This window comes from Cryptomeria japonica, chromosome 1 (assembly GCF_030272615.1).
Source record: "Cryptomeria japonica chromosome 1, Sugi_1.0, whole genome shotgun sequence".
NCBI lineage: Eukaryota > Viridiplantae > Streptophyta > Pinopsida > Cupressales > Cupressaceae > Cryptomeria > Cryptomeria japonica.
Window position 1 is genome coordinate 152,939,761 of NC_081405.1, and position 16,551 is coordinate 152,956,311.

The 16,551-nt window shown below is 34.0% G+C and overlaps 1 protein-coding gene across 1 annotated transcript in view; it reads left to right on the forward strand.

Annotated features, from left to right (window-relative positions):
• The first annotated feature begins 13,906 nt into the window (after positions 1-13,906).
• The window catches only part of LOC131079725 (purple acid phosphatase 2), a 74,187-nt gene continuing 71,542 nt past the window's right edge, over positions 13,907-16,551 (forward strand). The window contains exons 1-2 of the mRNA XM_058017757.2: positions 13,907-14,246; positions 14,366-14,566. Coding sequence (XP_057873740.1) covers positions 14,082-14,246; positions 14,366-14,566 — 366 coding nt within the window. The 5' untranslated portion in view covers positions 13,907-14,081. The remainder of the gene's footprint in view (positions 14,247-14,365; positions 14,567-16,551) is intronic.

The window sequence follows — 16,551 nt, forward strand, 5'->3', positions numbered from 1 at the left end:
CAACTAAATTTCACCTCCCATCCTCCCATCCAGTCCATCTGAACAGTCTACCCACTCATCTTTCATCACACCATCCAAACCAATCCTATCATGCCAAGATCTTATTCTAGAGCATGTAGAAATATACATCCATCCAATTCAAGATCCTACCATTCTACCTCCTCCATCTTAAGATCCATTATCTTCCTCTCATCCACATCATGATCCTACCATCCCACCTGTTCCATCTCATGATACCTTATCATCCCCTCATTCAATTCAATATCATCCCATCTCGTCAAATCCATTTCATGGTCCTTTATCACCTCCTATCCAAAACATCCTCCCACCATCACTCTATCCCCTTGGTTCACTTATATTCCTCCATGGTGGTTCACTTGCAACAGAAGAACACCTCATATTCACCACCCATAATCTTCCATCCAATAATGTACTCACATCTTGTTTCCCAAATAACAAGTATTATATTCTACATCGAATTCTAAAAAAACTAAACTATCAATGTAAAGTCTTAGGCCTATATGAGAAAGGTACCTTGGATCCCATCAATGTCAAAGCACATCCACAATCTCATACTCTTGGTTACATATCCCAAGGCACTTCATCCAAAAATGTTGGTACAACTATTGCAAAATCCAAGCATACTTTCAAACCCACCATCACATCCTCCCATCATCCCTTCAAAAAAATTATTGGCATCCCTCGTCCTCCATCATATCAAGCCAAAAAATCATCCATCTTCCTCCTTCATCCTTTAAATCTATTTTGGGTCCCTATATCCCAAAATCCACAACCACATATCCCCCACATACTAAATCCATTTTGGGCCCTTATATCCCAAAATCCCATCCTCCATCTCATCCCACTCATCTCCCCGTCCACCAATCACATCTCCCTATCAACCATCATAAGAACCCCACTCATTTAATTCCAAATCAGGATCAACAAAGGCACAACCCATTTCCATTACTCCACCTATATTCCCTCCACATCCTCCATCTTCTCACACTCATACCATTGCTAATGAAATCAATTTGGATTCCAAATAAAAAATGCATAAAGATAAACATCCACAACAATCTAAAGATCCCCATGTACACAAAAAAAGACATCCTCCCACAATTGATGCAAAATCAAATCAAAAAACTCACATCATCCCAAAGACCACCAAGGCCCACCAAAGCAAAAGAAAAAAATGTGGATCCCAAAGCAAAAAGCAGTAATGCATCCAAAAGAAAAATTCCCCAAAGGCATCCAAAGTTGTTGATGCACAAAGTAAGAATTCCTCCTCTCCATCTCCTAAATCCATTTTTGGTTCCTATGTCCCAAAATTCCCTATCTTAACTCCTCCATCATTCTCATATCCTCCATTCATTTTTCCTCCACTTGTTCAACACCCCCCACAACATGTGCCAATGTTGGTCCTAACAACATCCCCCCATCACACTCACGTTCCATCATTCCATCCAGTCGCTTCCCACCACCATATCCCTTATGCCACATATATTCCTCATCAAAACCATCTAATACACTCATCCTAATAAGGTTGTACCAACATACAATGATAGGTACAAATGGGCTCCTATTACCGTGATAAAGAACTGTATGCTTGAGTCCTCCATCCATATCCCTTATCACCTATCTTCCAAATCGTTTTATACACATCCTTATCAATCCATAAAATTCATCCCAAAAATTTAGAATTTTTTTTTTTTAAAATGAAGAGAAAAATCCATCTAATGGTGAAAACTTGGCAAATAGGTGCCTTGGACAAGTACCATGATGTAAACCTAGCAAACATGCATCATGTGTAATCCCTCCATCAATTTTATCTCCACACTTGGGGGAACGTTCTTCTAGATATCCCTCCCTCCCCTCCTCCATCTCATCCTACCTACCATACCCATCATATCCTATCCATTTCACTTCATCCTCCTTTGGATCTTGATAAAAATAGATTTCACCATGTATACACACTTTGGATACCTCTTGGCATCCATTTTCTCCATCATAATTTTCATCCAGTTAACCTCATATCTGTTGGCAAGAGACATTGTACCGGTAAAGATTCATGCATAGAGATTTCTTAGGGGTTGTCATTGATGGCAACTCAATCAATAAATCCTATCCGGTGTATGTAGATTTGACCAATCGAAAGTCATATTGTTCATAAGGCATAAGTCTGGAAGGTGGAACTCAGTATCCGGTAGAGCGTGAGATTATTATGCATATCTTGATTTTGGTGATGTAATTTTAGTTGTGGTGTTAAAGGCAATTGACTCATGATTTGAGGAAACTTACTTTGCATTTTTGGCCTTCGATATAGTTTTTGATGAAAGATTCAAGGTCTGGTATCCGGTGATTCTGGAAGAACAGAGCTATCTTTGGGTTTGGTGGTGTAACATTTGTTGTGGAATTGTTGGGATGATTTCGGTGATTTTTGGTGAGTTTGAGGAGTTTGTGTCGACATGTATGAAGCTTGTTATCATATTCTTTAGGTCTGCATATGCATTTGTGGATAGATTGAGCTGACAAGTCACTACACGTTTCATATTTTGCAGTTTTGTGAAGTCAACTTGATTGAGATCTATTTTGTTGGTGTGACTATATAATGCCAATCTAGATGATAATTTTATGTATGGTTTTATGTGAATGTGGGTGTGTGGTATGTGAATGAGCATCCAAATGCATAATTGGTGCTCCAGTAGGTGACTGTGCAACAAAACATGGCAAAAAGACAAAGTAGCATTTGGCAGTCATACTGTGCTTAACTGGAATTAATGTTTAGCATTTGTAGATGCTATATTCCAGTTCAGACATTGTAATTACTCTTATATCTCACTTGTAGAAGAGTGAGTCCTTCGGGGTTGTTGCCCTCTTATGTAATTGAGCAATTAGCTCTAGGCAGTGTGCCTAAAAGCAAGTGCAGTCCATTTTGTAATATAATCATACTCCTAATCAAAGTATAATAATATTGGGGGTACTCAATCCCACTATGGTTTTTCTCTTTCCGAGTTTCCACATAAATTTTTTGGTTATGGTTTTGTGATTGATTAGTTTATATTTTTGCACTTTACTTTCTTTCTTGTGCATTCAATGGTTTAAGAATCAGTTTATCAAGTTTGTAAATTGTGAAACATCAATTCACCCCCCCTCTCAGTGTTCATTGATTCCAAAAATATCCACCCATCCTTCCTCCCACTCATATAATCCTTTCACATGCCTTCATATTCCTTATCCACCCATCATCCTATCTTTCATGTATCTCCCTCATCATCTTGTCATCTTATCACCCATCCTATCATATCCCTCCTAGTGCCTCATCGCACATGACATATTCTAAGTAGGGCATCTTATTCCTTTGTGACATAGTCCTTGGAGATTCCATCACACTCACCATCTATCCATTGATCCCTCCACTCATTATCTTTTCATCTCCCAATCCTTGCCAGCTTCCATCCCTTCATCCATCATCCTTTCATATCCAAATCCTTGTCTCATAATGCTTGCATATCTAATAATCATTTTAATCCTATCCTCTATCCTTTTCATCCCTTCTATCATATCATTTCATCACCTTTTACATCCCTTTTCATTGGTATCTAGCTCTAGGATACCCACATGCAATATAGTGCCATCCATCCAATCAATATATATACTCCTTATAGTGCACCATCACATGCAAATCCTATCCATCCCCTCCAACTATCCAACATCAACACCAATCAAATCATCCAATCACATCCTTGTTCTTGCTTATAGCATTTCTATAAGACTTGATCACAATCCAATCATCATCATCAGGATGCATCCTTCCCAATCCTTGTGTTGTTTCAAGATATATCATTGAAGATCAATAACACTCCATCAACCATCAATCCAATCCTTGTCATTTTTTTGTTTCAGGATACATATTGCTCCCACATCAACAACACCCCGTCCCTTATCAATCCATTGTCATCCATAATCTAAACCCCCTGTATATCTTGTACATCTTGTAATTAGTGTCTAGTACATAGTTTCAAATGTGTGTCTCCACCTAGGTTTATTTGTACATACATGTCTTTAGATTCCATCATTTGTGTCAACTTGTCTTTGTGTGGTCAAGACTGTGCAGGCCTATTTAGTTGGTGTTTCAACAATAATCTTTTGGTATCCTTGAGTTCTTAGGTGTCTCACTTGTTTCTTGTCATAGGAATCCTAGTCTAGTATGCATCATTGATTTTCGCAAAATGCATCCTTCCTCATATTAGACCAATTAATCCCCTCCATCAATCTCCCCTATGGAAAAAGGTACTTGATAAATTGGTTATCTCTTTGGTTCTTTTGGATATTTGTTTATCTTTATCTTGAGCTTCCTAGTTTTACCTCCATATGGTCACATGATCCTTTACATCATGGTGTGCTATGAATGGTGAAACTAGGGGCGTGATCTTGGTTTTCTACTTGTGTGTTTTTTCTTGGTGTGTCCCATGTTGTTCCCTCATGAGATTTAGGTTATCTAATGTTACATTGGGGCATATCTTTTTCTTGTGGTTTTTCTAGCATCTTTTCCTTCAAGGTTCCCTGCAACTTTGTGAGATGATAGACTTATCTTTTTGTTTGTTAAGTCAGTCCCATGCATTGGTTATGGCATCACCTTGGCTCCTTATACCTTGGTGCCTCATAGACAATGCTAAATCAAAATGAAATATCACTTCATGGAAGTTACCATATAGTGCTCAATCTCCTTCCATCCATTTATCCCACATATTTCTAATCATTCATCCTCTCTTCCTATCCCCCATTTTGGCTCCTTTATCCCCTCATCCTATGCATCATATCTTCTTCCGCTTTTCTTTCATTCATCTTCCCTTGAATTTATTCATATTGAATTATCATCTTGTTACATCTTTCATAATATAGACTCATTAGTCTACCTCTTATCATTTGCATCCATTTCATTATCATCTCATTGCATCTTATATTATGTAGACTTGTCAGTCTATATTTTATTGTGTGTATCCATTGCATTTTCATCTACTTTCATCATGCATAATATAGACTTTTTTATTCTATCCATTATCATTTTCATCCTTTCATCACCAACTAGGCATCATCATCAACATCATCAGCCTAGGCTATTGCATCCATAATACATCTATCATACTCATTCATGCATCGTGCATGCATCATCTCATCCACTTCGAGAGCACATCTATGTTCTCTTGAACTTGCTTGTCCTATTGAGGGGGCATCCTTGTCATAATATCTATCATGTTTCCTCTTAGTCACTCTTTTGAATGACTGGGACATCTTCCCTAATTTATCTATCTTCTTCTAATCTCTATGTCTTAATTTTCTTTGAAATGATGCTACTTCTTAACACCATCTCAAAGAGGGGCAAAATACAAACACCTAAAGCATTACCATCTAATCAAATTTATCCTTTTATTCCTCTATCCCTTTAAGTGAGTTAATTTATTTAATTTACCTATTTCACTACCTCTTAGCCCTTTATCTATTCAATTAAATAAATACCCTTGTTTATTTAATTAAGTCCCCACCCCCACTTTCCTCCAATTTTAAATTGAAATTAATTCAAAAATCATATTTTTCCTCATCCACTTGCATTATCCTAACTATAATCTCCACCTAACCCACTCCACTAAGCATATGCATACACTTAATCCTTGATTAAGTGAAGTCAACTCCTCCCATCATATCAAGCACATGGGCTTGTCCCCTCAACTACCCTAAAAGGAATTTTTAATTCCTTTATTCCTCTCCTCCATCCTCAACCATAGATCTTCATCAATCAATCTCAACCACTCATCTCTTCTCATCCAAAATCCTATAAATCCAACCCTCGACCATTTTTATTTCTCACTTTTTTTCCATTTGAGCATCATTATGCTACTGAAATATTGAGTGATCACACATCCAAATTAACATCAGGGGCAAATCTACACAACAAAGGGGTTCAATATAGTTTTATTTTGCTAAATTATATGCTCATTTAATCTTTTTTTTATCCTTATCTCAATTGTTGCTTTGATTTGTGATTTTGAGTGTTTTCCTTTGTTATTTGAATTCCTTTAAAATCACTTTTTCTTTCACACACATATATGTATATACACATACATATATATACACACAATATGTCTGTATGTATACAAACATATATGTCTGTATGTATCAATATGTGCGTGTGTATATATGTATGCATATGTATATATGTATGCATATGTATATATGATGCATATACATACATACATACATACATACATACATACATAACTAGTAATCCTCATTTAGACACCCAAGATATGCATAAAATAGCATCAAAGCATGATATTCTAGTAACCATGAATTCACTAAATTCAAAAAACATATTCTTAACCACCATATATCTCATTACAATGTAATGAAGGGCAGATGAACTAAGAAGTAATACATAAGGCACTTATCACTATCACTAGGTATATGAAGAGTATTTTCACAATGAAACTCATAATAAAATGAAGTAAGCATATATGAGAGAAAAGTAAAGGTAACAACCAATTCTATGAAGGAGGAAAGATCACATACATGGTAGGAGAACACCTCCATAGAAAATACATTATATCCATGTGATACAAGCATACATGAGAACATCAAAGATGGATGGATTAGATGCAACAAAGCATATGAACACATTAAAATTGGTGAGGAGTGCATGGTTACAGGCTAAAAGTATATGCCTATGAGAATACATGATAAATAATCTAGCAATGAAGCAAAATAAATAGGGAAGGTAGGGACCAAAGATATATCTAACATTCAATTCCCTCGAACTCTAATCAAGATGGAATAGTAAAACTGTGAGGCCTCACCTCGACTCAGTCTGACATTCAGTGGATTTTATATTTTAGACTATTATGGATACTTTATTTTGATGCATTTTGAGACTTAGAACTTATATGATTTCAGGATTTGGATAACATTGCTATGATTTGATGATTTACTTACATGCTTTATGAGATAGAACACTACATGATTGTTAGATAGGATGATATTGCAATGATAGATGTCGTAATTGAATTTGCAGGACTTTACTCTGAATATAGAACTATGATGTATGTTTAGTTTATGTGAATTGGGATGAAATTGCTTATGTGAAATTGCTTGATAAAAGATGTATTCAATCTGTGAAGATGAAAATTGTATGCAAGTAATGATCTGTATTGTTATATTATTGAATTATATTATATATGGATATTTGGAAGTACTAATGTGTAAATTGAGATGCGCAGGAAATTTACCATGTGACCATGGAAAATTACGGAGAATCAAACCTAGACTTATGTATGTTCGTAAGCCAGGGTTTGTCTATTTGGAGAGACAACACCCCGTTTGTGTTGTATTTTATTCGTATCAGTATATGTTGCATGAGTGTTAAGTGTTAATTAAATTTAATGTGTAAAAACCACGAGAGACAATCTCATGTTTTATTTTTGTAAAAATGTTTTATTAGTGTCACTTGACACATGTGTGGATTTAAATTTAAATGTTTTATTTTGTCTCTTGGTGGGAAAGTGTTTAATTTTAGTTTTCTTAAATAAATTAATGTGTTGTCATAAATACTTTGGAAATATAATATTTAGAGTGGTCAACTTATGTTTGACCCGAAAATAAACTTCAGAGGGGTTTGAAATGGGTTAAATGAATACCTAGGGGTAGTTTAATAGGGTTCCCTAAAGCCCATAAGGTATACCTAGGGGTTAGGGGTAATTTTAGGCAAGTTTCTACTTTATAATGATATTTTTAACGCTTTAAAAATTGGTTTTTTTGAGTTGAGAGAAAATTGAAAATTAGAAGTTAAATCTAATCAAGATTTTTCCTTTTGGAATGAGAGTCTTTTTGCATTTTTGCTTTCTTTCCTTTTTGGTTTTTAGAAACTTGTGAGAACTCAGAAAGTGAGCTTCTTAAGCAAGATTTTTGAGAATTGGAGGGTAATCATCCACTCTCCATTTTTGGAGACAGAAGAAAATTTGAAAAGAAAATAATGTTATGGAATAAGAAAGATTGATTAAGGTAGAAGGAGAGAGATTCGTGGATTGGGCAGCTCTTCATCAAATATCATAGTAACCTTTGGGCATATTAAGGTTGGTTTTTAGTTATTATTTTAATGCCTTCTTCTTGTTTATGTCTGGAAGTTTGTTGGTGTAAGAAATCTGTATTCTTGGAAGTTTATGTTTGAAAATCTTTTGGTATTTTTGTTTTATGAATTGTTTTGTTTTGGGAGTTTTCTCAAGATCTCTTACTCTTGGGAGAGAAGAGGATCTTGAGGGTGGTAGCAGTGACAACCCTCGAGTGAGAGACTCTCTTTGAGAGCGATCACAAGGGATCTTTGTGTGACCCTTGCTGCATGGCCTGTTTGTGCAATGGGGGTCATAAGGAGGGATATAAGGCTAGAATGCCTTTGGGGGGCATAAGGAATAAGGGGTTGAGATTCTTGATATTATTATCGTGCCATGAGGTGGCTTCTTGTTTATTTCATACTTGCAGTTCTCCTCAGGGTATTGGTCCACTACCACCCTTTGAAAATGTTCATCACCAAAGTGTGGTGCTGTGAAAGCCAGGTTGGGAATGTGTCTTAAAAAAAGTCTGTATGCATTGCTTTCTATGTGTTTGCCTGTTTGTTACCCGTCTAGGAATTGGTTCTCCGAGCTCGGGGGTGGCTACCAGTTAGCCTAGGCTGGGAGGTGAGCACTCCGTGGTCATATTTGTGTTTATCTATCATGCAGGAAAGTCAGGAGAAAGAGAATAGGAACCATGAAAGAGACACAGAAGATTATTATTGAAGATTCTTAAATTCAGTTGCAGATATTTGTTTAAATTTGTTATAGAAGAAGGCCTTATTCATAGAAAAGAGAAGCAAGATGTAATTTTTTGAAAATAGATTTGAAGCTTTATTGTTGTGGCTATTCAAAGAAACATCCTGAACAATTTTGCAGAATATCCTAGAGTTGTAAAAAGAAAAGCTTGTTTTATTTCTACTTCTGGTTTTTAGTAAAAGAAGAGTTATTTTGTGTTGCATGCAAAAGTTTCTTGTATTATGGAAAGAAAAAAAAAAGAATAGATTTTATTTAAATTTTATCTATATTTTACTTGTGGCAAAATAGAAGTTTATTGATGCTGAAAGATTTTAAGTATTTTAATGAAAAAAGATGTTTTATGTAAATATTTTATTAGAGGAAAAAAATCAATGAAATTCTTTTTATTCCAGAAAAGTATATTGTATCTTTTAAAAAGTATTCTAAATTGTATTTCAGTTAGCATTGATTTAAAAGCTTATTATATATATATATATATATATATATATATATATATATATATATATATATATATATATATATATATATATATATATATATTTCTGAATAAACTTAATGCCTTTCCCTTTATTAAATTAGTTTAAAAATTTTGCATGTGAATCTCTTTTAAAAATATATATATATATTTATATTGAAATAATTTTCACCCTTTTTAACTATGATTATAAATTTATATAAATATAAATATATATATATATATATATATATATATATATTTATATATAATATATTTTTTTTAAAAAAAGGAATGTTTTTGGGTCCACGCGGACCCCACTGTGTGTACGCACAGTGGAGGGCCGCGCGGCACCCACTGTGTGCACACAGTGGAGCCGTTTCGGCTCCCACTGTGTGGACACACAGTGGACGGCCGCGGCCGCCACTGTGTGGCCACACAGTGGGGAGCCGCTAGCGGCACCCACTGTGTGGACACACAGTGGTGCCGCGGCGCCCACTGTGTGCCCACACAGTTTCGGCTCCCACTGTGTGGCCACACAGTGGCGGCTGCGGCCGTCCACTGTGTGGCCACACAGTGGGGAGCCGCTAGCGGCGCCCACTGTGTGGACACACAGTGGTGCCGCAGCGCCCACTGTGTGCCCACACAGTGGCACCACGGCCATACCCGCCTTCAAACTCCCGTAACCTGCAACAAAAAAAAAGAGAATTCATGGCCGCCAAGGGTTTCGGCCCAGCAAAATAATTCCCTGTTAAAAAAATACGGGTTAAACCCTAGCCCGGGTGGGGCTAGGGCAAAGAAATTTAGAAGTAATATGATAAATTAGATTTGAAAATATATATATATATAAGAAAATGGAACCCTAAATAGGGTTGGGGAAAATATGGATTAATATATAGAAGGTTAATGTGCTTTTGAAATTAGAATTAAAATATTTAACATATATATATATATATATATATATATATATATATAATTTTGGTTATAATTTGGAGCAAGTAATAAAGAGAAAAAAAAAATTAAAAGGTTGATTAGACTATATAGTCATATTGGAGATTGAATTAATTTTCCTCTCCTATTTGCTTTAGCTCGATTAATTTAATAAACCTAATAACTAGGTATCTCTTGGAGATAAAATTAAACCAGTTAGTTTTCCGCAATTAAAATTAAACAATTTATCGATGCTTAGTTCGTTTCAGAATTAGCTCGAATTTAATAATAGAAATTTCATTAACGCTTGTTGTGAGAGTGAACTTGTTAATTAATTTAGTATGTTTTAAAAAAAAAAAATTTGTTCCGTTTTTGCCCTAAATTTTGGGCATGACAAAAACACAAGTGAGGGTGGATCCAAACCAAGATAGTCAAAATTAAAATTTTATATATGAAAAATAAGAACCATATCCTCGAAATTTAAAATCCATGTAGAAATTGTAGAGAGGTTTTAATTTTAATTCATCATTTTATGTAACAGAATAAATTGCTCCTACATAAATAAACAAGGGTAAATAAACACAAATAAGTAATAATAAACAAATTGTCCTCGATTGTTGATCTAAATATGATAATTTTATTGAGATAAGTCTATAAATACACACTTAAATTAACAAAGGAGATTAGGGTACTTAGCTCTAGGAGTTGATATAGAATATTCTTACATATGAAACTTTGTAATCCATCTTGGTACTTGGTGCTTTATATTTATTTGATGAAACTTGTCAAACAAGAAATTTTTTTGTTCTCCACTGTAGTTCATATAGATTACAACTATAGAAATGATATATATGCCATGGATATAAATCTTACTTGTAGAAACAAGTTGTGAACTTTCACTTGCTAAAACCTACTCACCTTGCTATTTGAAATTTGTGTTTACAAATAGGTGGTATTGATGAGCATTTTTGGAAGTTTACTAAGTGAGGTTCTTTTCCTTATATTATATCAAATCAATGAATCTAATTTAACAATTTAAGAACAAAGATTGAAGATATACAAATCAATCGTGCTATATATGTCCAAAAGAAGTGTACGATGATGTCATTTCAATGCTATGATTTGAAAATAATGCAATGTGTAATATAGCTCTCTCTTGGTTCCTTGATATGCTCTAGATTGTAGATTAATAATAACCTAAAAGTTGTCTTATTATGCAAATACAAATTGACACATTTTCTATTTAGACTTGATTTAGATACAAATTTCAATTTGAATTTAGCTATAGATTCAAACCAAATTTACTTTTTCTAAAGGAAAATGTAAAACAAACCACCATGAAATAAAATTGAAGATTTTAAATGATAAATCCTTGTTAACTATATTGCATGTGCCCTTTATTACGATGGTGACAAGGTTCAAATCAGCCAAGACAACAGACTTAGAAAAGCCATGACATCCGACACATAACAGCGATATCTTCTTAACTCTGTGGCTGCTGATGACCCACGAGTTTCATGCCTGACAGTGACTTTTGCATGTGTCCTTTCTTATGATGGTGACAAGCCTTAAATTCGCCTACACAGAATGGTCATGACATTAAAATCGACATCCACACACAGCAATTCGACCAGGATTTATGAACAGAATAGAAATGGCATAAAATTGAATTACTTTAAAATGGAAAATGCATTAGAAAGTGAGAAATCAGTTCTCAGTTTAATTGTCAAGAGGAAAATTTGAAAATCAAATTAAAATTTATATATGTTAATTCAGAAGATGAATGGAGTACAACTTTCAACTGTCTTAATGAAAGTAGGCAAACTTTATGATATGAATGTTATCCTAATTAATATGTTCAAATCCGGTATGCTATAAAATAATTTATTGAATAAGATATGCAAAAATCTTAAACAAAACGGATAAACTTGTGACACTATTCTTTTACATGATACAGATGCTATCATAATTAATATGCTCAAGTCTCGCAAGCCATAGAATGACTTATGAAATAAGATATGCAAAACTCTTAAACAAAGTGGGTAAACTTGAGACACTATTCTTTTACATGATACAAATGCTATCATAATTAATATCCTCAAATCTAGCATGCCATAAAATCTTATTCAATAAGATGTGCAAAAATCTTAAACAAATTGAGTAAACCTACAACACCATTCTTTTGCTTGATCTGGATGCTATTATAATTAATATGATCAAATCCCGCATGCCATAAAATCCCTTTTTCAATAGGATATGCAATTGTTTTAACAAAGTGCGTAAATTTAAATGATGTGAGTGCTATCATTATTAATATGCTCCAATCTCGCATGCCATAAAATAACTTCTTCAATAAGATATACAATACCCTAAAAATGGACTGAAATGCTATGCAATTTTAATAAAGTTTGTTATCTTCATTAATTTATATAAGCATAAGCAAAAGTATAATAAAATTAGATGCTTGTGTTATGGTACCACCCTCAAATGATGAACAAAATAGAAATGACATAAAACTGTATTAATTTAAGATGAAAAACACATTTATATTAATGAGGAAAAAGTTTAATTGTCAAAAAGAAAAACTGAAAATAAAACTAAAATTTTATAAACAATTAAATTGTTATTGCTTCTAAATTAGATTGTGTGTACTTTTTGCATCAACGTTTTAGATCATAATCCATGATTTATCATCAGGATGATAGAGAGCATAAGGAGATTGAAACTTTGCATCAACGTTTCGGATCACACTCTATGATCCATCATCGGAATGATAGAGAGGACACCAAGATTGTTTCAGATCACATTGTGCAATTCATCATTAGGATGATAGAGAGCATAGGATGATAGAGAGCATAAGGATCCATCATCCAAAACAATCTCCTTATGCTCTCTATCATCCTGATGATGGATCATGGAGGGTGATCCATAACGTTAATACATGCAATCCAATAATCTCCTTCTACTATCTATCATCCTGATGATGGATCACAGAGTGATCTGAAATGCCAAAACAATCTCCTTATGCTCTTTATCATAATGGATCACGGAGTTTGATCCGAAATGTTGATGCAAAAAAATAGATACAATCTAACAATCTCCTTCTGTTCTCTATTATCCCGATGATAGATCACAGAGTGTGATCCAAAACAGATCACACTGTGGGATTCATCATCAGGATGATAGAGAGCATAAGGATCCATCATCCAAAACAATCTCCTTATGCTCTCTATCATCCTGATGATGGATCATGGAGGGTGATCCAAAACGTTAATACATGCAATCCAACAATCTCCTTCTGCTATCTATCATCTTGATGGATCACAGAGTGTGATCTGAAATGCCGAAACAATCTCCTTATGCTCTTTATTATGATGGGATCCGAAATGTTGATGCAAAAAAATACACACAATCTAACAATCTCCTTCTGTTCTCTATTATGCCGATAAGAATGTGATCCAAAAAATTGATACAAAAAATACACACAATCTAATTTAAAAATAACAAACAAATTTAATTTCATAGATTATAAATCTAATATTTTTTTTTCTAAATTGTGATAACTCAGAAGATTAACACAATCGAAGACATCTTATCCTAATCGCTGCTGGAGACTGAAATAGGTCAGACCTTGACAGTAGATTTTTGCTACGATGGTGACAAGACAAATTAGACACATCATTGAGTTTGAAACCATATCCACACCCTGCAATTTGGCAAGTTAAAGGCAGAGCATTGGGAACAGTTTCCAATATCTCTCTCGTTTTCTGTGAATCTTCCATATGCAGAACATATTCATATAGATTGAAGAAGTTGAATACTGTGGCTTCCAGTACAAAATGGATACAACATTGAAACACCCATTGTTTTTGATAATACTCAGTGCTATGCCATGTTTTGGTGGAATAACCAGCAAGTATGTGAGAAAAACTGAAGCATCAGTTGACATGCCCATGGATAGTGATGTTTTCAGCATTCCACAAGGCTATAATGCTCCTCAACAGGTATTTCACATTCCTGTCTTTTGACTGGTTTGTTTCTTTGGCTGTTAAGGGTCAAGATCAGGTGCCTGATTTACTGCATTCATTTGATTGTATGCTTTTTATCTGTTTTGGGAATTCAGGTCCATATTACTCAAGGAGACCATGTGGGTAGGGGTGTAATTGTGTCATGGGTTACACCCTCTGAGCCTGGGTCCAATACTGTTCTTTATGGCACTCAGCAATCGAAGTATAAATATTCAGCAGAGGGGATTGTTACCACCTACAAGTTTTATAACTATACATCAGGCTACATTCATCATTGTACATTGAAGAAACTCAAGGTGGAGGACTCTTTTTCCTTCTACTGTTCATATTAAAACAAGATAAAGTTTTCTGCTTTCTTAGGTTGGGGAAGGCTACAGGGAGGAGAGTTAGAGTGGGGTCTTGGTGAACAATAGTGTTATCTTTATTGAAATTTGTTTCTATAATTTAATAGATTTAAACAAAATATCCCAGATTTTTTTAATTGTTTTGTGTGTGATAGTGTGTATGTTATGGGGATGGTAAGAGAAAATGGGTGCAATCTCTTTCTGCATTTAAGTTCCATCCTAAGATTCTTTGTTTTCATTAGACAATTGATTTGATATAGTTTTCTCAATCTGTTTTCAACTTTCTAAAACCTTGTAAAGTTCTTGTCAATTGTCATTTATTTTAGCAATTGTGTAAATTTTTAATTAAATATAAAAGATAGTTTGAAATCTTTTCTTATAAGTGTTGATTTGATTGACATTAAAGAATATTTGATATTTTCATAATAGAATTTAAGAAATGTTAAACTTCTTATTTTTTTAATACTTTCAACATTTTTGTAATCTATCTCTAGAAATAGTTGCTTTAAGGGTTACACAAGAAATTTCAGCCCCTTTGATATGGACCCTACAACATCCTCAAGTAGATATGTTTAACAATGCCTCTAAGCTTAATCTACCCACTTTTCCTTGCCTGCATCCAAATTTTATTATAGTTTCTGTGTCTATATTTTCACCATTGTTGAACACCTTAACAATGCAAAACTAAATCCAAACATTATTATTCCACTAATCACATATTAAGTCATCAATATTTTTTATCAAGACACTAAAAATCAATAGATTCCTCTCTATCATGTGGTATAGTAAGGAACACTTCTTTACCAAGTGTAGTGTTTACTAAGGACCTCATTAAAAAAGGGTTTTCTAATTTGTCGCAAAGTTGGTACAATGGATCCATTGCTTCTCAAGAGGTTACAACTTACCCAACTAACATCAATGATACTTTGTATAACATTTGTATGGCTCAATCTAGGAAACACTAAACATCTTTTTTTTTTATATTTTTAATATTATTTACAATTTACATTTTTTGGAGTGTAATTGGCCCTTGAGCCTTTCATTGATTACTTAGGAGAAGATAAGATTGTCCTCTATGTATCTCAAACTAGGTCTCTTGGAGACAAGTTTCCAATGCATCCAACTAGTCCATTTGTTTCCCAATAGGCAAGGAGTTATAACACGACCAATTTAGGTGACGAAATAAAATAATATCCTAGTATTTTTTATTTTTTTTGTTTAGCTATTCTATTCAACTTAGAAGGACACGTGCTTGGTTACTTTTCAAATTTTGATGAGAGCCATAATATTACTTGGTTTAGTTAGTTTTCAAATTTGATTTGTAAAATGCATAAAGTGGTTGGATTTAAATCAAGGGTATGTAGTAGAAAGCATGAATCTCTTCTACAAATTTTGACAATTTTGCATGATCTTTAAATTAAAGAAAAAACAATTTTATTTGGCTTTAATAATTGTCATTTCATATTCAATTTCTTTATCATTACTAGTTAGAATACATCGGCTTATCATTGATGTATAATATTTAACATTTATACACCATAATTCAAATCACTCTAAGTATCAATCGTTCACTCTTGTATGTCCCATCAAACATGGCAAGGATATTAAATATTTGGTCTGAAGACAAGAGATCCATTAGAGTACCTTTCAATAAGGTGCACATGACTACATATTGTTAAAGCATGTGTTGACTCCTTACACCCTTTTAAGGTGCTAATCGAGACATCTTTGGAAAGACATTGATGAATCGGTTCTTGCAACTTCTCTAGCACCATTGTGATAACTTGCACAAACAAATGCAAAATGAATGGAAATGTCATTTTATGCTCACGCCCCTTTTATGATGTAAATAAATTCTAAATTCTCAATTGCCTTGAGGGAAAATTGATGTATGTGTTGGTAAGATATCCCAATCGTAAAAGTATTTTTCTACAAAC